General features: G+C 42.5%; 2 protein-coding genes across 3 annotated transcripts in view; one reads left to right on the top strand and one right to left on the bottom strand.

Moving 5' to 3' along the window:
• LOC138513745 (scavenger receptor cysteine-rich type 1 protein M130-like) overlaps positions 1-25924 on the top strand; it is a 490460-nt gene that overhangs the window by 348616 nt on the left and 115920 nt on the right. The gene's annotated exons all lie outside the window — the stretch shown is intronic.
• LOC138514508 (olfactory receptor 5AR1-like) lies at positions 246-1181 on the bottom strand. Its single transcript, XM_069629981.1, has one exon. The coding sequence runs from the start codon at positions 1179-1181 to the stop codon at positions 246-248; it is 936 nt and encodes a 311-aa protein (XP_069486082.1).

Here is a 25924-nt window from a genome sequence, read left to right as displayed (position 1 = left end):
CAGCTGGCAGGAGACTGAGAAACAGCTGCTGCTCCAGAATACATTAGATCCTCTTCACAGTTGAGTGTCCTGCATTCTAGGGAATGCTGCTGGAAAACGCAAAGAAAGCTTCGCCTGCAGCTCAACATGTGTGGCACATGCATGGTTTCGAGTTAACCATATCATGAACTTTTGCTTTTGTGAGTGACGCTTTCTTGAAACTAATATGCACTGCCAAACAGTGTGTTAAAAGGTTTATAAGGCATTCAACAATGTTTTGCTGTTCGGACCATGATTTGCCGCAGGGCCTCCTTCACGTCCTGGTTCCGCAGGCTGTAGATCAAGGGGTTCAGCATCGGGATCACCGCAGTGTAAAATAGGGTCACAGCCTTGTCCTGGTCCAAGGAGTAGCTGGATGACGGCCGGAGATAAGTGAAGAGGATTGTCCCAAAGTATAAGAGCACTCCTGTGAAGTGAGAGAAACATGTCGAGAAGACCCGGAGTCTCGCCGCCGAGGAGTGCATCCGGAGGACAGCCAGGATGATGGTACCATAGGAGAGGAGGACACCCAGAACCGAAGTGATAACAAGGGAGCCCCCAAATATGAACATGGCTATCTCATTGGACAGGGTACCTGAGCATGAAAGCTTGAGCAATGGAGGAACATCGCAACAGAAATGATTAATTTCCCAGCGACAAAATGGCAATCGAGATGTGCACGTGACCTCTACCAGTGAGTGCAGAATTCCACCAATATATGCTGCAGCCACGAGGCGTGCACACAGTCGCTCGGTCATGATGGTCATGTAGTGCAGTGGCTGGCAAACTGCGACGTAGCGGTCATAAGCCATGACGGCCAGTAGGATTGCCTCCACACTGGCAAAGCCGCATAAAAAGAAGAGCTGCACCATGCAACTAATAAGGGAAATCACCAGCCCCTTGGATACCAAATCAGCCAGCATTCTGGGAGCAATGGCAGAAGAATAGCAGAGATCCACAAAGGACAGGTGGTACAGGAAAAAGTACATTGGGGTATGGAGACGAGAGGCCAGCCAGATTAACACAATGATTCCGATGTTGCCGACCATGGTGAAGGTATAGACCAATGTAAAGAGAGTAAAGAGTAAGACCTTCAGGTGGGGTTCATGGGTCAATCCCAGGAAAGTGAATCCTATATGGAGGGTTTGATTTCCAACTTCCATCTGTCAACATTGGGATTTCTAGTCCATATGGGAGTGGGGGGATAACAAAACAAAATAAGGTTAGTGAGGATTTGGGGTACGACTCATTTGATTTGCACAAATACAACCTGTATATCACTTGCGATATTTACATTCTTATATACCAACCACCAACTGAAATTTGCCAGAGCCATGGTTCACTGCAGATCACATTGGAAAGTGGCCCTGTATGTAACCCACTGTTTCCCAATAACATACAGGATTATATTTAAAACCCCTGGAGCATGCACACAGCCTTCTAATGGAAATGCCAAGAGTCTCTTCATAGGCTAGTTTCCCACCACGTGCCAATAATAACCCGAACTCCTCCAATGACTTCATGACAAAGTTCTCAGACAATGCTCACCCAACTCGTTTTGCCAACCAACTACCCTGGAGGGATTAACTTCTGGGAAGTAGACAACAACTCCATTGGTTCTCAAAAAGCGTCCCGTCATTTGCAGAATCCTGAACATGGAGATTGTATCTAGAAAAGACAGCGTTATTAAGCTGCGTCTCTCATCCCAAAATTGTGTCTAAATATTGAAGATACTGGAAAAAAGTGGTACAAGGTAGTGTTCACCTGGAAAATAATGCGTGTCTATAATATCCCGTCTCTCTTCACTATTCATTTATGTTTGTACATTTGTTGTCGAGCGATGTATAATCACACAAATCTAGAGGCAGATCTAGTAACAAAACTAAGAAAGTGGTAAACTTCGTCATTGAAGATGCTCAATGCAAAACCCAGGGAAAGAAAATATGTCAATAATAGCATACGACACTAGGGTTCGAATTCGGCAGGACCTGGGAGCTCTTCAGCTAGTGCTTGTAGACTAGAAGAGCCTGGTTAGCTTGACACCCAGAGCTACCAGGAACTACTTTCGACTCCCCATGCCAACTTGTGCCATTCAAACATACCTTTGTGCAATTAACGTTGGATGTTTCGCAATGTGTCTAAAGGAGCAATAGGATACATCTAGAAGATATTTAAACCACAATGAGCCATGTATAATGGACATAAGGTTGTAGTTTGCTTCTCATGTGAAAGTTAGATTTGCAATTCTCCACCACGTTCTAGCTCCTGGTTCCCCAAAAGTAGCTCCTAATTAGTGGGTGATGCTGCATACCCCGGAGCTGCTTTTAGCTCCTGCTCAACACGTCTTGTGTAAAAGAGTACCCCTCTCAAGAACACCAGAAAATAGAAGAAAAATATAAGTTTGAAACAATACATTTTTTTGATTTCTTGCAGCTTATGTTAATTGTTTCTCATAAAGCACACTTACACTTATTGTTTCTTGTATAAACCCACATACACCAGCATATTAGCTTCCTGGCACTGACTGTAACTAACTACACAAGGCCTACCGTTGGTATGCTGAGAGAACAAAACCCTTTGTGCATGCCTACAAAAGGTTAGTAGGTTGTAACCTGTACAACGTGCTCCAGCAGCCAGTGGCTGCCAAAGAGTCGGCTTTCCCACCCAGCCTCGCCTGCCCAACCAGCAGATGGAGACTGATTCTTCATGAGGAGTGATGCAGAGCAAAAAAGTCCACTAGGCAGATAGAAGATGCACATAAAGGACAGCAAGGTGAACCTCTGTCATAAAAGCCATGATTTGCTTATGGAAAGAAGGACCAGAGATCAGCCTAGCCATTGCTTTCACACTGCGCTGAGGCTAATGCATCCATTAGTCAGGGATGCCTCTGTGATGCTGCTGCCAAAGTCCAGTCTAGATTTGATGAGTGCAATGACTACCTCTATTCTCTGTGGGTATTCCAAATACAGAAGAAAACATCTCACATACTTCAGTTGATGAAACCCTGTCTTAACCGCCTGGGAGACTTGAGATCCCTGTCCGAGGACTGAGTCAAGTGTGTCCCCTGGTTCTTCCCTACTAGGGTGGCGACTGTGCAGTTGCTAAACGAGGGAGTCCCATTCGTGGCTAGGCCCATTGCAGTTTTGCCTGTCAACAAATTCTCTTTTAACAGACTTGTGTTTGAAATAGTTCGAACTCATCCATGTGTTTAGGGCTAACATACAGTGAAAGAAAGTGTTGTCAGAGAGTGCATCAGAGATGGAATGAAGTTTCAGAGAGATGTGTGTGCGTCACAGATGTGCATTTACTCGGTTACACAGAATTGGGAAGGCACTAGAACACAAACAAAAAAAGAAAGACACTTAGCCGCTGAGACACATCAGCTAAGTGTCCACTAAAGGCCAGTCTAGTTTACAGCTTAATGTAATTCCACGGATGGATGGTTTCAAATGTGCATGATACAACTCTGCGTTTAAACTGAAACGTCTCAAATGCTTCCAGAGCACCCAGATCTGACAACCAGTCCTCTGTGCAAAGAAGGCTTAAGCTCTTCCAAATGTTCAAACTTCCTTTCTTAGTGCCTAAAACTGCACATATAGAAAGATCAACACACCCCAGTGTGACATTTAGACACATTAATCAGGGCTACATGTTATTAACTCGACTTTTATCACCTGAAAAGTTATGGCACAAAGAAGGCACCCTATTGCATTGATATAACAAATGTTAAGCAGTCGCACTCGTAATTTGTACCAATCACAAGCAATAACATTTATATATGAAAATGCTGTTATTATTTGAAGTTTAGGGGTATAATTTGGTTATGATCCAATATATCTAGGCATTTTATTAGCAAATGTAAAGGATTACAAACTGTATTTATAAATCAAATTGCATGTCACAGAAAATCAATATTTAACACAACTGTCTGTAATAAATAAGGTTAAGTATGTTCATCCAAGTAACATAGGAATAAAGAATAGTTAAGCATTTAAGGGGGTACGTTTGTGTATAGAGGAAGGTAACAGTAGTTTACGGCTGTGATTCACACACAGCAATATCCAGAGCAAAGATATAAGGCAAACTAATTGCTTTTCCATTTAAAAAACAAAGAAGTCATCCTGATCAAGAAAGGGGTCTGAAAAGAGTAATACCACAGCATGTCATTTAGATTGATGGACATACACAAGCTTACCGGCACCGTTGTGCCAGTGCTTCCATGGTCCCCATTCCCAGAGGACTCTATGGGAAACATGAAAATTGCTGACACCTGACTGCCCGGACCGCCGGGGTTGTAATCTCCCGGTGTTACTGGGAAGTCAGGCACCAGTAATTCATTCCAAGTCCGACGGCAACCCGCCGGTATCACCGGCAGGGTTACCGCCGGATTAGGAATGAGGCCACATGTCTACTGAAACAAAAGCAAATCTGGATATTTGCAGAGTTAGGAAATCTGGCATAATAGAAGAATTGATGCATATTTTAGTGCCACCTATTTCAACCTGAGTTATGTTATGTTACATTTTGTTTGTAGAGCTCACGGTCGCCAATGAAGGCATCATGGCGGTAAGAAAGGGAGTGAAGTTCAACATTAGAAAATATAGGTTTTCAATAACCGGCGTAATGTGAAGTGATCTGTGAGAGGAATGGAAAAGGAGCGGCCGCCAATGCGAGGTACAGAAATCAAACATGCCACAGCCGAGCGAAGGATGCGCGCTGGGACATACAGGCACAATTTAGCTTGTAGATATTTGGGATCATTACCATAAAAAGCCAGATGAACCAGACAGAGCGACTTAAATTGCACTCGTTTAACCACGGGGAGCCAGTGAAGATGGGGAAGCGCAGGAGAAATGTGAGAGTGCCTAGACGTAGAAGTCGCAACTCTGGCTGCCGCATTTTGCAGCACCTGCAGGTGCGGCAAAAGGTATTCAGGCTGTGCCAATAATAGGGTGTTGCAATAATCCATAGTAGATAACATGAGAGAGGAAACAACTGGAGCACAATAGTGAGAGGGTAGGTAGGGCAACATTTTGCGCATAGTTTTAAGCTGAACATATCCTCTTTGAAAGATAGCGCCAATTTGAAGGTCAGAGGATAGAGAAGAGAATATTTTAAAGCCCACATTCTTCACAGAGAAGACAGGGATAGGGCAGGGTCCTACAGTAGGGGGCCAGAAGGGTACAGGAGGCTTTAGCAGAAGGGCGCCCGCCACCAACACCTCAGGTTTGTCCCCGTTCATCTTAAGCCAAATGGCTGAAATCCATTCCCTCACAGCTTCAAGACAACCCCAAAATCTGGTGGCAGTATCATGGACAGTGAGATCCAAACGAACCAAGATTTGGGTGTCGTCTGCGTAAGAGTAACAACTGAAGCCGTGGGTGGAAATTAGTTCCATCAGGAGCTGGATATAGGTATTAAACAGAACAGGGGAGAGGGCACAGCCCTGAGGAACACCACATAGAAGTGAGGCGGGTTTAGAACAGATAGGTGGCAAAGAAAAAGATTGAGTTCTATCAGACAGAAAGGAGAAGAACCAAGAGAGAACAGTGCCAGAAATGCTTGCCATGGCTAGGCTATCAAGTAAAACCGTGTGGTCAAGTACTTATTCTTGCAGTGCCTTTTTGTTTAAGTAGTCTTTGAATTTGTGCTTTCCCACTTCATTGCAAGAACTACTATATTCAAGAAACCAGTGAAACGTGTGCCTCTTTGTTCAGGATTTTTTTTTTATTCTTTAGAACAGGATACCATCAATATAAGGAATCTCAGGTTTCAGGAGGCATGGTATTTTTCTAGATGTGACCATACATCTAAATGATCAAGATGGCTTCTTTGTTTTTCAAATGGAGAAGCAAATAGTTTGCCTGATATAACCCCTGGTCTGGTTATTACTGTATGCAGAATCACAACAATAAACTACTGTAAACCTTCTGTTCCCAAACTTAACTCCTTAAGCTCTGATCTGGTTCCATAAGGTTAATGTTTGGGTCCCTGTTCCGTTTTCAAGTGCTTTACTCAATATTGCATGTGCATACAAATGGACGTGTAGGAGGTGTTCCTCCAATTGTATTGTAGGTTCTATGAGCTGTTCAAGGGTCATAGCTTTACATTCAATTTGCCTTGCTGAACCTTAGATCAGGTGTAGAACCTTGTCAGAAATATATATTTTTTTATTGTGTTTGGTTGAAACAACCTTTTAAAAAAACAATTCACAACTGAATATTTCCTTTAAACGAGCAAGAGAAGAAGAATTTAAAAAAAGAAACAGGAAAAAGCAACATATTACCATCAACAAACACATTCCAAAATATGACTAGTTGTCACATGTAAAACCATTTGTTGTAAAACACCATTTTAAAATTAAACAGCAATAAAAACTAAAACAAAAACATTTTTAAAAAATAGAAACATTTCTTATAAAATTTCCCATTAATTCTAAACACTATTATGATCACTATATCGTTACCCTAACTTTAGAAGCAACATCCTAAACAATAGTTTGACTTTTTAAAGGACAAGAGAAAAGAGGTGAGACATACATAACATTTAGGCATGTTGAGAGAATAGTTAATCAACAATATTGCAGCTAGCAAGCACCTGCACCACTGCGACTGTTAAAGGATTGTGGACACCAGCAATTAAATGGTCCCAGACCATTTCTGGTATGAAGTTAGCACTCTTAGAACCAAATCTAGGGAAAAGTCAAGATCTGGCTTCTCCGGTTCCTTGACAATCCATTAGGAGATGTTTCAAAGTTTGGGCTTTCGGATTCGAACATCTATCACATAACTTTAAGACCAGATCACCTTGACCTCTATGTGACAAGACTTCACCAGTTCTTGCTACATTTAATCTGATTCTGAGGAAATTGTTCCTTATTTTCCAATCCGGAAATTTAACCAAGTAGATTGGAATAAAGCCCAGATTCTTTTCTTCTACTATGAATTGATTGGATCTTGCTTTAGCCTTCATCAAGTCATTTGTTGTGATCAATCCATTTCTGCCAGCTTTATTTTGACCTTGCAGGGATTATGTAGCAGAGTATCCAAATCCGTACTTGCCTCCGATAATTCATCCTGAGCCCATACTTCCAATTTTCTCAATCTCTCCGAACCACCCCTCTCAGAATACTCTCTAATATCCCCAGATAGAGAGTTCTCCTGTGCAACTGAAATTAGCCTGAAGAGAGACATTAGTTTCCATTCTGCAAAAGATTTTAAGGAGCTTAACCCAAGCTCGAATCTGAGGAGAACCATTGAGGCACTCATGGGAAGAGTGAGCACTTTCTTCCATACCAAACCCTCCCATTTCTGCCAGTCTGTATGCCACAGGAGGGGTTTGGTTTCGAGCCCATAAAGTATAACTGGTATAACTTTTGGTTTGTAAAATCGAACCAGTGGAAGTACGGAGAATTTACAATATGTTTTTCATCTGGGCCAATAATAGCACAATTTTATTTTGCAAATCCTTTTTCACCTTACAAATAGCAGGAGAGGCATATATTTTAAAGCCCAGATATAACAGCTCTTCTACTCTCTCGATTTGCTGACCTCCTATCACCCAATGACTGTAGGGAATTTTTTTACGCCTATGTCTAAACACCAGAATCTTTGATTTTTTTTGGGTTGAGGGCTAGACCATTCTCCCTGGTGTAGCTGTCCAGTCCATTAAGTAATCTTTGGAGTCCCACAGGAGAACAATCTAGAAGGACTCCATCATCCACGTAAGCCAGCCAGTGAACCCTTGATCTACCGATCACTGGACTGGCCAACCCACATGGCTTCAAGCAGTCCCCCGCCTCTGCCAAATATAAATTGAAAAACAGCGGGGCACCCAAACAACCCTGCCGAACCCCTTTTTCCACTTTGATAGACTCAGACAAATTACCTTCCTCATCGAGTCAAATTCTTATGGTATTATCTTTATGGAACTCGATCAGCATGGCGAGCAACCCCTCAGGAATGTCCTAAGCTCTTAACTTTGCCCACAGTCTGCTCATGTCGACCTGATCAAAAGCTCTAGAGAAGTCCACCCAGGCCCCGTACAACAAATTTCCTCCAGGCTTACCAGTCTTCTCTGACATGACATTGAGAGCGACACCATTTAAAGCTGTTGAGAGGCCCTTACGAAAGCCAGTCTGGTACTTAGAGAGGATCTTGTGATCTTTTACCCATTTCTCCACCTCACCCAAGAGGATCTTCATGAAAAGTTTTCTCTCAGACATGTCATCAAACTCAAGAATAGGTCAGGTCGCCCCACTGCAAGAAAGAGCATGGCATGATAACCTGTTGTGTGGGAATGTACCCAGTCAGAGTCGGCAGCCACATGTTTTAGCTCTCTGTACCTTTCACAAAGGAGGAATATCTATTTGCATATCCCCTTGATTGAATGAAATAACATATCAGTGACATGAGAACTATAGTCTTCTTATTTACTAATTTTTCCGAAACTTAACATTGTAAAGAGAGTGGTGATGGTTACACTGGTCCGGAAGATATATTTGTGGCAGGCTTTTCTGATGTGTAGAGGAAAGGATAAAGGTGGACACTACCAAAATTTTAAAATAATTGTATTCAATAGTTAAATCAATTCTGTATGAAAGGTAAATGCAAGTGTCTGGAGCAGACAGGAAAAGAAATTCTTAGCACAAGGACAAAAACGATATCCATAAAGAGGATCAGGGATCAACCTGGTCCAACCTGATACTCAAAGTCAGTCAGTACTTAAATGTTCATCGTATTTCAGGTGTTGTGATACATTCTTGTATAAATTACAATGGGTTAACTCAGTAAATGTTTTTTCCATCCCTTCAGAATGCAGTATGCAGTGCAGAAGCCAATGCATTGCGGAGCAGTCCCCGTCTTCGGGGCTAACAACTGCAGTCAAAGCCTAAACTCAGGTGGAACGGAGTGATGTCTTGCCATCCAATGGTGGTTGTTGAAAGAACGTCGGCTATCTTTCATCCGGACTCAATATGGAGTCAGTGGTTTTTAGGTGAAATAACATACCCAGGCTCCTTGAGGGGGGAGGGGTGCCAGACGATTGACTAACTACACAGAAACATACCAGAGAATGCTATAGAATTTGGGGGCTAACACTAGAGATACCATGCTACCTTGGCAAAACCACGTTTACCAGCAATATCTGTCGTACGTGAGGAAAGGTGATGCCAATCAATATATCCTCAGCTGCCAAACATTAGCAGGGAAAGGAAGTTGTGGACAAGTTACAGTTTTCTACAGAAGCAGATGCTGCTGCAATTGTTGGAAATGCACAAACCGTGCACGATACTGTTCCATACCGGCCAGTAACCCCAAATAGCATGTTGACCACAGCTACAACCACAATGAGCTTTGAAACACAGATCACGGTGGCAAGTAAATCTATATTGAATATCATAGCTACACTGGTTGTGCTATACCTATAATTTCTCTGTATCCTATGCAAACATGACCAGCCATACGATTGTATTATTTCGGTTTTGTATGTATTTGAGAGAGGGTAGGGTGCTTCAAACAGAAGCACATTACAACAGGGTCAATACAGAATATGTTGCAATTCCATAAATCAGTGCCTTATAACAGAACAATGCAATGGTGAAGGAAGTCTGGGCTGCTAAGAGGGTCAGTAATTGGCATACAATGAGTACAAGTCAGAGGTAAAGCAGCTGAGATATGTACAATCATTGGGGAGGTGCTTGAGACAGGTTATGGGTCGGGATTAGATGGCGCAAGTTGTGCTGGGATCTGCCATGCATTTCTTCTAGGAGACAGGATGGTGCATGAAAGTGATTACAAATGACTTGAGTGATGATAGTTTATTGATGGCAGATAGTAAAGAGTTCATGTGCACGGGACTGAGGGGGTAAAGGAGCAGAAACGCGAGGCAGTACAGGAGCGTTGCCAAAATGGTGTCAGGATAACAGCTTAGGACCAGTACTCCTCCACTATATAGTCTGCAATATCTTTGACCGATAGTCAATTGCTTGCTCACAATTACCTTGGCTCTGCTAAGTCTTGCTGTGGCCGCTGGTCGGTGTGTGTGTGTGGTGTGCAGGCTAAGAGGGGACTTCAACCAGTTGTGCCCTGCCAGACTCAGATGTTGCACTGCGGTGGACCGGAGTGTAGCGGCTTTATCTACTTGGTTCTGCTACTTAGATTAGTGGCCCTTCTCCCCATCCTGCTCAGGTGTGGTTCAGAATGATCCATGGAGGTGCTTTCCTTTGAGGTGTGGCCGTCAACGTTGTGTGCTGCAAGACACTTGCCCGAATCCTCTGTGTGATACTGGGACGTTAGCCTCCTCTTGCCTAAGCTGACTATCGATGCGGGTTGCTCTCCACAGACACACTACTAGCCATAAAAAGGGGACTTTGGCTACTGATGGTTGTCATCTTACATTGGATGTTTTATTTTCATGGAATAAGGGTGCACAGTGATTATCCTAGGGCAGCAGTTTTAGTAGACTGCCTTTCACTGTAGGCGCTTCTTTACCCTTGCAAACTGGTGGGTATCAATCTCTTCCATCGATGCAGCTCCAGGAAGGTGCTGGAACTCAATGCTTCCATCACACCCCATCTACATGATGTGCTTTCAGGACCACGAAAATCGGCAGTGAGTAGCATTGGTGTGCTTTCCATAGGTACTTTCGAGCACTTGCTTCCTTCGAAAATGTCCTGCCTGGCCCCAGCCCAGTACCCCACAAACCCACCAGCATGTACTTTGGCCTGTGTTTGGGCGTCGGCTCAGCCTATACCAGGGCTCTCAGCTCGCTGGCACCCTTCTAAGTCCTGTTATGCCTGCCTGTGCCTGTCTGCAGCGAATTGGGCAATATTTATTTTTTGATGAAGGTACATATCCGTATCCATTTAGCCTGGTCCACTCCCTAATTAGTGTTGCCGGACTTTGTCCATCTTGCATCTGTTGTAGCCCCTAGTATATTGGATGTGGCTCTCTCAAGATCAATGCTGTTTATTACTACCAAAAAATGAGTGAGGTGCTCCACAGGCATTACTTGTAGCCATAGAGATGAGTGGAGAATCAAAGACAACACAAAAATGTGATCTCATCAGCCATATTAATACTCATTTGTGTGTCAGTAAACACAGCTCCATAGTAAATTACAAAAATATGTGTTTATTTGTGCTAACGATAAAATATGTGCAAAACCAGACAAAAATTAACAGAGATGACTGAAATGACCACCAACACAAATATGAAATGTTTTGAATTTTCATATCATCATAACGGAATCCATACTCTTTCATTCACATATATAACTTAAACCAGTCTAACAGCTCGTCCAAACACATCACCAAAAGGCATACAACCGTGGTGTCACAGAGAAAAAGCAATTCACTGGCAGGATATGATTCTTGATACAGATCTTGAAATATTGCAACCTATTGCCTAATATAATAACTTCAAAACATGCCATTTTTACAGAACAAGCTGCCACATTCTGGCCGCCAGTTGATGCTGGCTCTTCTTTTATTAACAGAACCTGGTTGTAGAACAGCCTACTCGAGTTTCGGCTGTGGTGGCTTGATCTATTTGGATGAGCCCAGCCTTCTTCAGGGCCAAGGTTATTGCTTGTGTGGTAGATGAACTACCTATATTGGAAAACAAATATGAAAGTGTTGTAGAGAAGCCACTTTAAAAGTCCCTCAACTCACAAAAATAAAGATACAGAGAGAATTTAGAGTACCTTTTAAAATTCAAGGGTGGTCATATTCAAGGGACAGACCTTGTGCAGACCAGATACTGTTGGGGGCCGGAAACGTACAGGAAACCTCCTATATGTAACAAGTATAATAATCACATACATGGTGGGCATTCAGCACGATTTGACAAATCCATTCACTGTTGAGATTTCCAAAAGCCATTTGATCCTGAAAGTGAGCCCGAAGGCATCTACGTCAAAATTATGCCGGAGGTCTAGCGTGGGTACTATTCACCTCTCAGACAAATCTTTAATGCCACGATGTACAGGGGGCGGCAGAGTGCATGATCCTCTGTCCTAAATGGTCCACAATACTGTAAGGACCTCCTGGTGCTGGAAACCAGGAGAGCAAAAGAAACCAGGCACAGCCTGCATCAATCATAACACATAAAAGGCGGTCACCTGCCTATCCAATAAGCCCTCTGAGGGTTTGTGGTATGACAAATATATGATAAGAGTAGTGTGCTGAGCAGTATAGACATTCAGGGAGAATTTACTCCCATTGTCCAGTTCCTGCAAGCGCCAGCCTTGTAGAGCATATCCGCAATCAATCCACTGTGGTCCAAAATTGACCTGCTTTATTCAGTAAGGAAGACCTAACAATACAATGCTATGCTGCTTATTACACCTGCTTGCTCCCCAGATGTAGCCCCCAGCATCATATATATATTTACTAATGTGTGTGTATCCTGCCTGACCAGACCTGCAGTCTAATGCTGATTATGTATCTTACTTGTCTGCAACGTACCTGATTTTGTCCCTTGCATATTTGTATACTTGATGTAGCCCCCCACACTTTGAGGCATGCCTTTGTCAGACTATGCTTGTGAAAAACCAACTGTATGTTTTAATCAGTTTGCGTGTTTTTGCATTTTGAAGATTGTCATTTGCACGTACTGTAACTAGCGCCCTGATGTCTGAGGGTTTGGCACGCTTGTATAAATGGAAAAATAAATAAATAAACATCACATCCTACAGATGCCAGGGCAGAGAGAGTAGGCAAAAATCGACAGATGTCCTTTCTACAACAGGATATGAATAAACTGAGGTAGAAGACTATAGAAGTATAGTAACAGGAACCAATGGTCGAGAATATTCTTGACACCACTTTGCCGAATGTCACTATACTTTAAGCCAGCTTTCCTGAACTCCGGCAGGAACTTACACATTTGGAAAATCTGAAGGGCGTTATCAAAACATTTCTTGAAAGTTTAATTTCAAGCCTTGCTCCTGTTGCTGGTGACCTACATGATCTGTGACCGACAGAGCACACCATACTCCTTCCAATAAACCCATTCCTGGTGCACCTGCAATAGTGATTATATATAGAATTATAGATGTGAAGCTAGCAATTAAGGGCCATATTCCACCAAGGGGTGCCTTCTGCAAGACAAAGAGAGCGAAGCTCAAGTGGTCTATGATGTCACTCAGAAACCAGATATGAAAGGAGTCCATTGTGGAAAGGTACTCATTTATAATTTTAGGTTGTGTATGACCCACTGCTACTCTTATCCAACCCCTGCGCATTTCCTTATGCACCAGCATTGCAGAGGGTAGTGAGTGAAGGCATGATGGACCATATACAGCATATAAAATGCAAACAGCTCCATAATGAGTTTGGTGGTGTGCAAAAATGATGACAAAGTTGCAGTAATACGATAACCACCGAGTTTGGGGCAAAGGAGAAACCCTTCATCTCTTGATTTAGGATTGTTCCTACACGTATCTTCCAAAACATTTAGAATTTACCATGAGCAGAATTGCAGCCTGTATTAAATTTTTCCCAAACTACCAAAGGAGTTCAAATTTTAAAATTGTGGGTGATCATTTGCGCTCAATCACTTGTTATGTTTGGTATAAAATTATAAATGTGAATCGACTTTACCAGTGAATGTACCATCCTATCACAAAGGTTTCGTGATAGAGGCTATAGAGCAAAAATCATCAATGAAGCGCATGCCAAATTCTTGGACAAAACACAAACCGATCTCCAGGCTGATCAAACCAAATCAAAGGATTTACCACAACATGTGTCAATTATTACTCAATTCTCCAATGATTCTTCTATTCTATATAAAATGGTACAGAAACACTTGTACTTGTTAAGGCTGGACAAGGATATTCTACCTTACTTGACTCCTAAACCAAAATTCACTTTTACTAAATCCCCATCCATCAACCAACGGGTCAGTCCATCTTTTTAGAGACTGTAGAAAAAAAGACTAATACTTCTTGGCTTGCAAATCAGAAAGGTTTCTTTAAATGTGGTCACTGTAATTTTTGCCAATATGCACATGTGAATTGTTCCTCATTCACTGATTCATTTGGTACAATGATTCAAATCCGGGATTTTATAAATTGTAAGACAAGTTATGTTGTTTATGCAGTCATTTGTATCTGTGGTAAACTATATATTGGAAGTACCATCCGCCAATTAAGGATCAGAATTAGAGAACATTTTGCCAGCCTTAGAATGACCGAGTCTAAATCACCATTGGCTCTTCATTGGCAACTTGAACACCAACTTGATAATAAAGCAGACTTAAGATTTATTGGGCTTATGAAAGCCTCCCGAGGCATTGGAGGAGGCAATGTGCAACTAAGACTTAGAGAAATGTAAGCTAAACTAATATGCTTCCTTTGTTGTACTACACGGGGTCTCAATACGGTTCATGAGATGCATGTGTTTCTCTAATATTAATTTGTGGACTTTGCAGCTTGGGTCACCCTGTTTTCCTACATGCAAAATATGAAATTATATTTGTATCACTGGGCATTTTCTGTTCACAAACTCTTCATGTAATTATTTTGAGGATAAAAGCACTTAGAGTTCCTGCTTTGCTTCATTTTACTATTTGTACAATGAGTACTTCAACATTTTTCGTTTCAAATGATTTTATATTATGCAGGATTAATTAGATCTATGCATCTATTTCAATTTCAATCATAATGAGCCTTTTTGACTAGCCGCTCGTAATTATGGCTTCATATTATGCAGTATCATTTAGGTCTTTCCATGCATTTCATTTCGAGTAACGACAACATAATTTCTGCATTAGTAACAAGATATGTCACGCTTAGTACGCGTGACGTCATCAAGTCGCTAGCGTCACTTTCGTAACGCCCGCGCACTTTGTAATGTAACATCGGTATGCGGACGAGTTGGGCGAGCATTTTCCGATACTGGGATTTAACCCATTTAAACTTTTCTATCCCATTTAGGGTAAGTGTAATTTCTGATCATTATTATTGGTATACTTTTACAAGCGGCTGCGGGTACTGGCCCATTCACACTACACTTGTTTTTCAGGCATCTGATTTGTTCAAGTAAAGTACGGTGTTCATCACGTAAACTAATCCGCAACGATATTGTTCTGGGATTTCCTTGTTCTCCATTACAGGGCTTAAGGTATCTCATATATCTTTTATTTTTCCAATGGGGGTTCACTTTGCCATTTTACCAACCAGTTCAATTTACGTCAGTGTTTTAATTTTTCGGTACAGAATTGCCCGTGATCTCAGGAACACACTGCTTTGTTCCATGCATTTCAGGAACATAATTTTCAAGTATACCTTCAGCACAACCAGGTACCTATTCGGTCAATACACTTTCTTTCTTCATCTCACATTAACAGATTCTTCTTCTGTTTTAAGGTAGATCACTAGTTTAGCAATAAGTCATGACCAACTTCTGTTCCTATTACCTTTCAGTCTATCATCCCATCTTAGGGACTACTTGTCACGGTAAGACAGGTTATTTTCTCCTCGTTTTTCTTTCTTCACTGCTTCACTCTTTCAGCTTCAGCTTATCACCCACCCAAATCTACTAATCACGTGGAGTGTTCATATTACAACTCTCTGCAGGACTTCCTCTTCCCCATGGTTATTTAATTTATAATAACTCAATGTTGCATCTCACAGTACCTGTGTGTACTCTGTGGGAGAACAGGGTGTTCTTTTCAGCAGTCTCCTATTCTGTCATTTAATGAACCTGTTCATCCTTATTTCAGACTTCGATACTGCAGCATTACAATTTTGTCATCATTTTTCTAAATAATTGCTTTCTTTTTTCATGCAATATTGCCCTGAATCGAATGACAATCAAATTCATGCTCCAATTGAATCTCTTGTATGGTTTTGTTTTTTGATGTTGTTTTGTTCTCTTTGCACTATTTGCATTTGTGGGGATTTTCGCACTTTATTGTTTAACTCACCAATTAATGCATTGATAATTTTTTCAAAATACTGATCATATTTGTTCTTTGACTTCCTGGTTTGCTTTCTCTATAACATTTGTTCAATGATTTCATGTTCTTTTGTGATGGTTTTTATATGTTATGTATGACACACAGCCTTGAGAACGACCATCGTGTCGAAACACGTGTCGGCTGTCCTTCAATTTGATTAAAATAACTAATTGTCTATGGCAATTTATTCCTGTATTCACATTTGTAATTTTATATCAAATATAACAAGTGATTGAGGGCAAACGATCACCCCCAATTTTCAAATTTTAATTCTTATTTATCCAACCCAGGTGGATGGGCTGGAGGGTGTGGTCAGTTCGCTGCCATCGAATACTTCTTAACAACAAAAAATTATTTTTCAATATACTTATGAGTATTTACTAGCGCACAGGAACTCATTATCGAATCCACTAATTATGCTTTCAGTACCAAAGTAGTTCTATGGACTCCAGGAAAACACTGCCATTTTGCCCCTCGTAATCAGGTGGATATTCTGTGATTGCAATTGGTGGAAACAGTAAACAAGTTCCCTTTACCCCACAGAACCCCAAAAAAGGAAAAACAAATACCTGTCAGAGAAAATGCTGTATCCCTCTACTTTGACATAGTAGCAGTTCATTCTGATTTTTAGAATCCTCTGCTATGAAGTCACAGGAGGAAGATACAGCATTTGCAAATTGAAATAGTTGCTAGTACCTTTCTATAAAAACCCTAGCGCAAATTGCTGTGCTATCAAGATGAGGGCCAAGTTCTTGCTGCATCAAGTAATCATGGCGATATCGTGTCAAGGGAGCCTGTGTGTCATTTTACCCTGATAATAAAGTCGCAAATTCAGGGACAAAGTCACACATTTGATGGAGTTAAGAAGATCCTTCACAAACAGAATCTAAAATCCACTTTGTTACCATTTGCACATTTGTGAAAAGTCTTCAGGGGTAAGAGTCATTTTCTTGAAGGATCTAAATTTTCCGCACATTATGTAAAATTTCGAACAAAATTATTTTTCACTCTGTCTTAGTTATAAAAGTGATATTGAATGATGCTGTGGAGCCTTCCAGGTTGCCATTCTCTGACAATATTTTATCAATATACTCTGAATGTAGCAGTATTGCAGATATATTACCTGGTGAATGGGATATGGTTCCACCCTAGGGACTTGATGACTGGTCCATGCACCTCAAATCCCATCCTTCATGGTTTGCTCAACTGCTGCTCTTCTTGTTTTTTGGGCGGGCAATGGGTGGGAGGTTCCTTTTTGTGGGTTATTAAGGCAACTGAGCGAACCTCTACCACCTTTCACAATTCTGCTTGTATTAGTGATACTCGGATGCACCAATTTATGGTGAATTATTCATGGTCCAAGACTTAAAGTAGTAGTTGTGCTGGAACCTACGGGTCATTATTGGAGTGGTGAAGAGACATAGAGTAGGTTCATATTTGTGTTGATGTCGCTTTGGGCTGGCCATATCACAAGAAACACAACGGTTGTGTGCCAAACATATTACATTAAAACTAAATGAAACATTCAACAGGTTTTTCATCCTTTTCCTCTGCATCTATAAGTGTAGCAATGTGTGTGACCCCTGCAGTACAGTTTGAGCTAAATAGACAGCATTCACAGATATGAATGTTTGAGGGAACTACAATGTGTGAAGATGTTTTTAAATTAAGCAAATACACACCACGGGCCTCATTACGAGGTTGGAGGTAACCATGGTGCTATTAGCGCCATGGCTGCCTCCAAAACCTTACCGACTCCGCCCTGGTGAATGGAGCTATTACCGGCCCATTCCAAGGTTGGCGGGACCAGTAATTCCCCATTCACCAGGGCCCTTCCCCATTCCCATTTGGGCCCCCATAGGGCTCAATGGGAATGGGGAAGGCGCTAATAACGGTACCGCAAATTGCGGTACCGTTATGAGCTCCAGAGTCCCTTTGCGGGTCCCGTCCTTAACGCCTGGAAAAACCAGGCATTAAGGGAGGACCCGCAAAGGGAACTCGTAGTAGGGCGGTAAGGGATTACCTGCACCGGTGCCCTTACCGGTGCTGGTAATCCCTTACCGCCCACCTCGTAATGAGGCCCCACATGTTGATGATGTCCTTTTTTTAACAAAATTACACAAAACCAGAGGACAAACTTGTTCCTCTGTGCAGGGCACTCAACTCTGGACTCCCTCCGCATTCGTTCAAGACCCATCTGTATTCTTGAGCCCGCAGTTCTGTCTGTTTGGCCTATGTTCAGGTGGCCAGAGGCAATTAACTGTTCTAGATTTTCTGTACATCAGCATTACGCAAAAGCCCGAAACATTCAATCAAAACAACTGCTCCTAAATCAAGGTGACTGCTTTATCATTTGGAGTGGTGGGTTTAATTGTATTTGAAAACAATGTTAAATAGTTCTAGGAGGAGTGGTCTCCCTTTGAGCAAAGGTGTCAAGACCATATTGACTGTTCTAACTTGCTTCCATTTATGTGATGTCTGGAGGGACAACATTCTGATGGTTTGGGATTATCTTATTGGTCACAGGTTGACAATTCATTTTGGGCAACCCTCCAGACCATCGTTCTTCACATGCCAAGCCATTACAAAAGGGGAAAGGCCATATGCAAATCAGGCTTGGTCCAACCCCAAAAGAGCCAGTCCAGCCCGAACTGCTTGATCACAGCCCTTCTGCATGAGACCACAAGCATCCCCAAATATGTTTCGGCCGCATTGAACCTCATCAGTGAGGAGTAGCTTGGGTCTTTAGGCACAACAGGCACAGGACCCATTTCTGGGCATACCCGTCCCACTCAGGGTGACTATAGCAGGGGGAAAAGTTGAAGGGGAGGCGAATGTTAGGTACGTTTTTCTATGATCCAATGGGTTTTGGACTCTACAAGACTTATCCTTTGATGTCAAGGCACCAACTTCTAATATAGGCCTGTACTACCCAAAGTTGGTAGAGTGGCAGAGCAGCCAGGCTTATCTTAGGAGGAGGAATATGAGCTGTAAATCTGTACAAGGAAATCAGACCATAGATAGATCCAAGGAAACACTTACACACTTGCAGTCAAAAATAGTGATTTTATATATACACAATGCACTTAAAAACTCAAAGAAATATTGTATCAACTAGCAACATCTAACGTTCATTTAGAATATTAAAGGAATAAGGCAGGTGAGTAAATTGTTATATATTTTTCTTATCCACACAGGGAGTGACTGCAGTTAAGGTCAGTAAAAGTACTTATTTTAAATCAACTCTGCAGTATTCAAGTTTAGTTAAGTTCATGAATGTAAAGAGCAACAATCACAGGTAAGCAATACTAGTGGCAACTGTGGGATAATTTTGACCCATTCCAATGTGCCCCACTGCATCACTTTACAAATGGGGAAAGAAACAGCCCAAAATGGATGCGCTGACTCCTGTGAACGCCAAAATCTGCAAAACTGCGTTTGGGTCACAACCACAAAAAGCGGCACACCCTGCCACACACAGTCAAGGGGGGGGGGGTGAAAAACAGTTCTTACCACAGGAGCATGCCAGTGGGTTCTGTTACATTCAACATGGAGCAAAAAAGCAGGAATGTGCTGAAAACCGGAAAAATCCTTTTAAAATGTAGCTCTGCAAGCTTCAAAAGTGCTGTTTTTGGCGCTAGATCCATTTATTTTCCATTGAATCACTGAGATTAAACAGGTACTGAAATGTCAGGATCATTTAGTGTGGCCAGAGGAACTGGGCCTCATTGATTGACAGCAGTTCTGAAATGTATCTAAGGAAAAGGCAGTCCAGGAGCGTTTGTTTGTTTTCAGTTCCACAGGAAAAATGCAGCTAAAATTGCAACATGTAACAATTTCAGCTGTGCAGACAGAAACTTTAAACTCAAGGGAAGAACTGGTGCTGAATAAAATGTATGTGCTGCATAGGAAAAGCAGATTTAAAAGAACTCAGTTTAATGTGTTTTTCCAGGAAGAAAGTGCAAAATCACCTATCTTGAAAGCATGTTTTTGTTGAAAGGCCTAATTCTTGAAGAAATGTCAAAGGATTGCTAATGTAAGAATTCCCTATAAATTGTGTTAATTTTATATGTTTTAATGAAAGATGTAGGTAATTTAAAGTTAAAACCCAGTCTTGAGTTAATTAACTATTACAATTCCGCTTTGACAGTCCTCAGCCTGGGAAAGGTGGACACTTCAGATTGACACTTCACTGCTGGCAGGAAGGACTAATTGCTGGGGGGAGGCCTTGCATACTCATGACAAAGGACCTCATCAGACTTTCGTCTGGGCCCCAGGCAAAGACAATGGCAGGCTTGAACACTCATCCCTACAGGTGAGGGGCAGGATGTTTCATTCTCCGGGAGGAGCCTTCTCATTGAACTTCAAAGGACTTGCCAGTTGCTCACACTTGTGAAGCAAGAAAAAAAACCTGACATGGATTTTGAATTTAATTTGCCTCAGAACTTCATGGCATTCAACTTGGTGGCACGAATAAAGAAATGAGTGAAAAGTGCATGCATATAAATTTGAACTCATGCTAGCCAGTGGAAACTAGGATCTCTTACTGCATAAGGAACAAAAGTTATGCAAAAACACTAATTGTGCAGAGACTATTAATGCTGCAAATCTAATATTGTGTACCCATGTTCTAGGGGTGATTGCACATATATGTACTGAGTTAGGAATTTTTAGGCCAAACCTTTATGATTAAGAATTGACAAAATTCCACAGAAACACAAAGCCAGGTCCCACCAACATGGGAGTTGGATGTAAAGATAACCCACAAAATATGTAATGTATGTGTCTGATTTTATTATAGGGCATAATTATAGAAATAAGTATTTATGGGAAAGTTAAATTGTGGTCCAAATAACTGTGGGAAGTTCCCAAGTCACATCATAAAACATGACAACACTTTCTGTCATCCTACCAGCAAAGAGCAAGGCGGAGCTCTGCCTTTGACCAACCATAGCCTTGTGGGTGTGGGTAGTAAGTCTGCCCCTACCATAAACTTTGTGATGTCACTTCCAGGATACATAGTTGGAACATCACAACACACAGACACACACTGATTCCTGACTCCATCCTGATTTCCGCGTGACACTCTGTTCCTGAATTCTTCATCTTGACCAAGCCAAGGCCTCAGCATTTGCTGAACTCTTTTCAGCTAGGCCCAAATCCTGAAAGCATCCCAAAACTCACTATTAAGTAAGGGAAATAATTTTGATCCAGCCTGGCTTGCTACCATTCCTGCTTGCATGCTGAACTCGCCATCCCACTGATCTACAGTGTCCAGCAACCAGAAGAACCAATCCAATCCAGTCCAGTTTGAGGTGCCAGTCCGTTGACCAGAACCACCCAGCTGATCCAATTCCACCAGAAGTGCCCTGCTGTCTGTAGACCCAATCCGTGATGACCAGAACCCTGACGGTCCAATCTTAAATTACAGTGGACTGTAAGTATCAATAGGAATCATACTAACCCATAGTATATTTGCCTTGTCCTATCCCAATCTATAACACATCCTCTCTTTAACTTAAGAACTTGTAATATTGTCACCCCAGTCTAGAAACCTTGTTTTAATTCCTTGTGCTAGTGATAATTTCTTTAAAATGCTTTTGTTTTGTTAAATCCCAAACCCTTAAAATCATCCATGGGTAATCCGACTGAGTCCTCCAAGGCGAACACGGAGGTGCTGGGGTTGGTTTCCGCGGACCACTCTGGAGCTTACAGTGTTTCAAACTGGTAACCTTTATTTTCAAAAACACCTCTCATTCAAACTTGCATAACTTCCTCAATTGTATAGCTAGAGACTTAATTTCAACTATGACTTAAACCTAAGACCTGTAGTTACACCCACAACCAAAAGCAGTATCTTTGACCCGTTTTTATTAAAAATCGCATAGGGAAAATTAGGCGGGAATTCGTAATTTTGCAAAAGTTTTACACGTGTGTTTTCCCATTCAAAGTATTTCCAAACTTCCATTCTGATTTAAAGTGTGTACTGTTGCTCATATTATAGCCTATGTTTGTTAGGATCTTTTTAGTGTTGCTCCCATAAGAATGTAAATAAATGTAAGGATTTTGCACACTTTTCATTGTTTTCTAATCCATTTTTCAACTGTCATTTTAAAAGTGTAAAAGTTACAAAAATATTTTCTCGCTTGTTTGGGGAGGGAAGATTGTATTCAAACCCTATACACTGTTCTACATTCCTGAATACCTGCTGCTTACTCACATCTGTGTAGAATTGCTCATTTGTGAATTGAGAACTTTGCAGAGGGAATCTTAATTTAAACGCTATCTTTTCAACAAGCCAAAACTGTTTTTCCCTGTGTTTTATATTCTATGTTGCTACAAGTGAATTCAACTGCCTTACTTAATTTCTTATTTGTGTTGTCACCACATTGGTGATTGCTGCCCCATATATCAAAATATGTGTTTGATTTGAATTTTAAATAAATAAATATTACATTCGCCAACCAGTCTGATTCCTGGTCCATTGTGATCTGGGGGTATTTTGAGAAGGGGTGTGATATGAGTGGTATATCACTCAGAATATTGAACCTATAGACACAATAAATAAGTATTTCATTTGTGCACTGCATGCTAGGCTGAGACCCGGGTGTATTGCCTGATTGAAATCCTTAACAGATTTGGGGGCTCGTGCCGTGATTTTGAGTTCGAGTTACCACCCGTGTCAGTCTAACACAGCAGACTAGCTTGCAGGGTACAGACACCTTGTTTGGTTGGTGTACTGTGCTAAAACCACATAGAATCCTTGAAAGAGGAAAATAATAAATAAATTATTAAATAACTCCACTCTCAAGAGGAATTTGATGAGGAGCGCCATAAATCCAGTGCATTTAAAAAACAAAGGGACGACCTGGCTGAACAGAGGGGCACCCTGAGTCAGGAGAGGGACACTTGGGCCAGGAAGTAAACCAATTAAAAACCAAGCTAGAGGAAAGAAAGCTGGCCCTCCAGGAACTCAAGGAAGTAAAAACAGAATATGAGAAGCTACTAGAGCACACCAGGTAGGTGGAGACCAACGACTCCTACAGTACCATGAACTCTGCCCCCTTCATGTCCACTGGCGCATATGAACCAGGGGCCATGGGGATGGTCGATTTCAACAAAATGGGTAAAATGGGTCTGACAGATCAGGGCCTCCCAGAAATTGATGGACGGGCGTCTCTGTACAGATCCCCAAATGTTAAGGCTAATATCTCTGACCAGGAGGACTCAGATGATGGAAGAGTCAGGGAATTGGATCTTCAAAAATACCGCCTACCAAAAGATCAGTTTATTAAATTTGGTGGGGAACTCCAGGAAATAAAACCCCAAAAGAGTATCCTAAAGACCTCTTCCCAGGTGGGGTAGGGGGGGGTACTCTGTCAATCCTGGGAGCAGGGGAGGGTTAGAAGACTCTTCTGAGCGCCACAGGCATCAAGAAACTAGTCCCCCACATTCTGCAAGCCCCTCTCAAGCTTGCAGAATCAGGGAGTGCCTAGAAGATTAGATAGCCACCTCCAGTAGTAGTGCCTCTGAGTCAGAGGATGAGTGGACACCTGTGACTAAGACCAAAAAGGCCAACAAAATCAAGAAGGCTATCCAAAAATATCCCCTGAAGCAGATCAAGGCCATTAGGAGTGTTATCACTCCCTATCACAAAAATGCCAAGTATTCAGTCTGGGAACACCTTGAATTATACAGATGATGGATACTTTTCATCTGAAAGATAGAGTTGCATCCAATATGTGAAATGAACGTTCTCCCCCGAGTACTCCAGCTTCTTTGCGGGGCTGGAGGATCAGAACCACTCAAGATGGTCCACCTACAGGGCGGCCATCTTAAAACACTTGTCTGCTCTTAGAAACCCCCAAGAGGCCCGCAAGGTGGCCTACAATCTGCAGTGTGGAGAAGACCAGGCCCCACAAGAATTTGTGCAGGAACTCAAACGTGCCTTTGCGCAGACCACCAGGAGGGTGCGCACAGACAGTAGAGAGTTCATTAACACCTTTTTCCATGCACTCCCCAAATACATCATGACCCAGCTGGTGAGGGACTTTCAGGAGAAGAGATCACTGGACTGGGTCATAGAACAGGCAACCCGTATATATGAGGTGCAGAAACTGTAGAGAACAAGAACACCAATAAAAAAAACCAAGCCAGCCAACACCCCTGCTGCTGCCAAGGTGGCGGAGGTAAAGGTTGCCCCCATCTTAGATCTGGAGATGGGGGGGCCTAAAAATATATCTGTACAGAATCCTTCCAGCCAAAGAACCAGAAGGCCCTCGGGCAAATCCCAAACAGGTAGTCAGGGAGGTAATCCCACAAATGGGACCCCTAATTCCCGGACTACATAAGCCCCTGATACAAGGGCAACAAATCCATCCTGGGGTATGTGTAGACTCCCCCAGCCCAAGGGGGGGGTCCAACCAGGTAGGTACCAACCCAGGAAACTTCCCTCCTAACTTTCCCCAGGAGGGCAGTAATCCCCCAAATGCCGAGTTGAGCTTCTTTCCCTGGTACCCGCAAAACTTCAACCCACAAAACAACCCACTTTCCTGAGCCCAGACAGCCCAATCCAGGAGAGGGGAGGCCGAGGGGGGAGGGTTACCCAAACTATCCATACCCAGTGTATTATGGGAGAAGGGATAGCTACCCTTCCCGTGATCCACCTAGGATGGACCAGAGACCCCCGTACCAGACAGAGCAGGTGTCCCAACTGGAGCGCCAGGTCCAGAACTTGTCCCAGGATCTGGGTCACATATTGAGCAGAAACCTCAGATGAACATGGCGGCTCAGAACTCCACAAACCAAGGGTCTGGTACTCCAGAGCAATGACGGGGAGAGAACCCTGTCAACTCAACAGTTCCAAAGGAGGAGGCACGGGGGGAAGGGGGGTGTAAAGCCTTAGAGGAAGCTTCCTTCTCCACTTGTGAAAAGCCCCTGGAAACCCAGGAACCGGAACCAAAATCCCCTGCCCCCGAACGTCTGCAACCTAAGGAACAGAGGGTGGGTAGGAGAAACACAGCACCTAAAAAGACCCATTTTTTGGAGGAGGTAAGTGTCCTCCAATTTGAATGAGAGGCGTCCTCAGAGGACTCAGGGAAAAAGATCTTCTCCTTCAGGGATGGGGGAACTCCACTCAAAGAAAAATGGGTCCCGAGAGATCCTAATGAAGACTGGGTGAATGTGGGGACTGAGTTAGGATCGCCCACCATTGAACCCCAGAATAATAATCCAGAAATCCACATTGCCCAAACTTATTCTGGGGACTGCCTCCAAAACTCCCCCAATATCCAACTGCCATACCTTTCTTACAGATCCCCAAGCTCCCACACAGAATCCTGCCCAAACTACCCCTGTGTCGGAATCAAGAATCAAGAAACTAACCCACCAACTGGCCCAAAATGCACATCATCTTTGCCCTCTTGAGGAGAAGGAGGGAAGATTTTATGTCCTGATCCAAGTACAAGGGTAATGTACATTTTTGACACTGGTGAACACTGGATCCCAAGCCGCTCTTCTGTCAAAGAGAGCCTTTGATCAGCTGAATTTATGGAGGGGGGAGAGATACCAGATCCCTTTCACCCCCTTTCCTGGACAACTTCAGAACTTTGATGGGAATGAAATTCCTGTCGAGGGGACTGCGGATTTGGAAATTAAAATAGGGCGACACAAGGTGAAACACCCGGTCATAGTCGTGACTCCGGAGGGCACACCATGTTTACTGGGGAATGACATCCTGCGCATATTGTCTACCCTAATAGACTGTGTAAACAAGGTCCTCTGGACCCAGACGAACTGACCAATAAAATTAAAACATAGTGTCAACCATGTTAGTTTAAATGGCACCTGCCACATGGTTGAACAAAAACAGGATCACATTGAGTTCCATTTTCAAAACAACCAAATCCCTGATGTGACAGTAACTGCAGTAGGACGACAAA

This window comes from Ambystoma mexicanum, chromosome 12, assembly GCF_040938575.1.
Source record: "Ambystoma mexicanum isolate Mex_15411 chromosome 12, UKY_AmexF1_1, whole genome shotgun sequence".
NCBI lineage: Eukaryota > Metazoa > Chordata > Amphibia > Caudata > Ambystomatidae > Ambystoma > Ambystoma mexicanum.
Note: the sequence above shows the minus strand (reverse complement) of the source record. Positions and strands in the feature narration are given on the sequence as shown.

Coding starts and splice junctions, on each gene's coding strand:
- LOC138514508 (XM_069629981.1), bottom strand. CDS start 1,181: ATGGAAGTTGGAAATCAAACCCTCCATATAGGATTCACTTTCCTGGGA.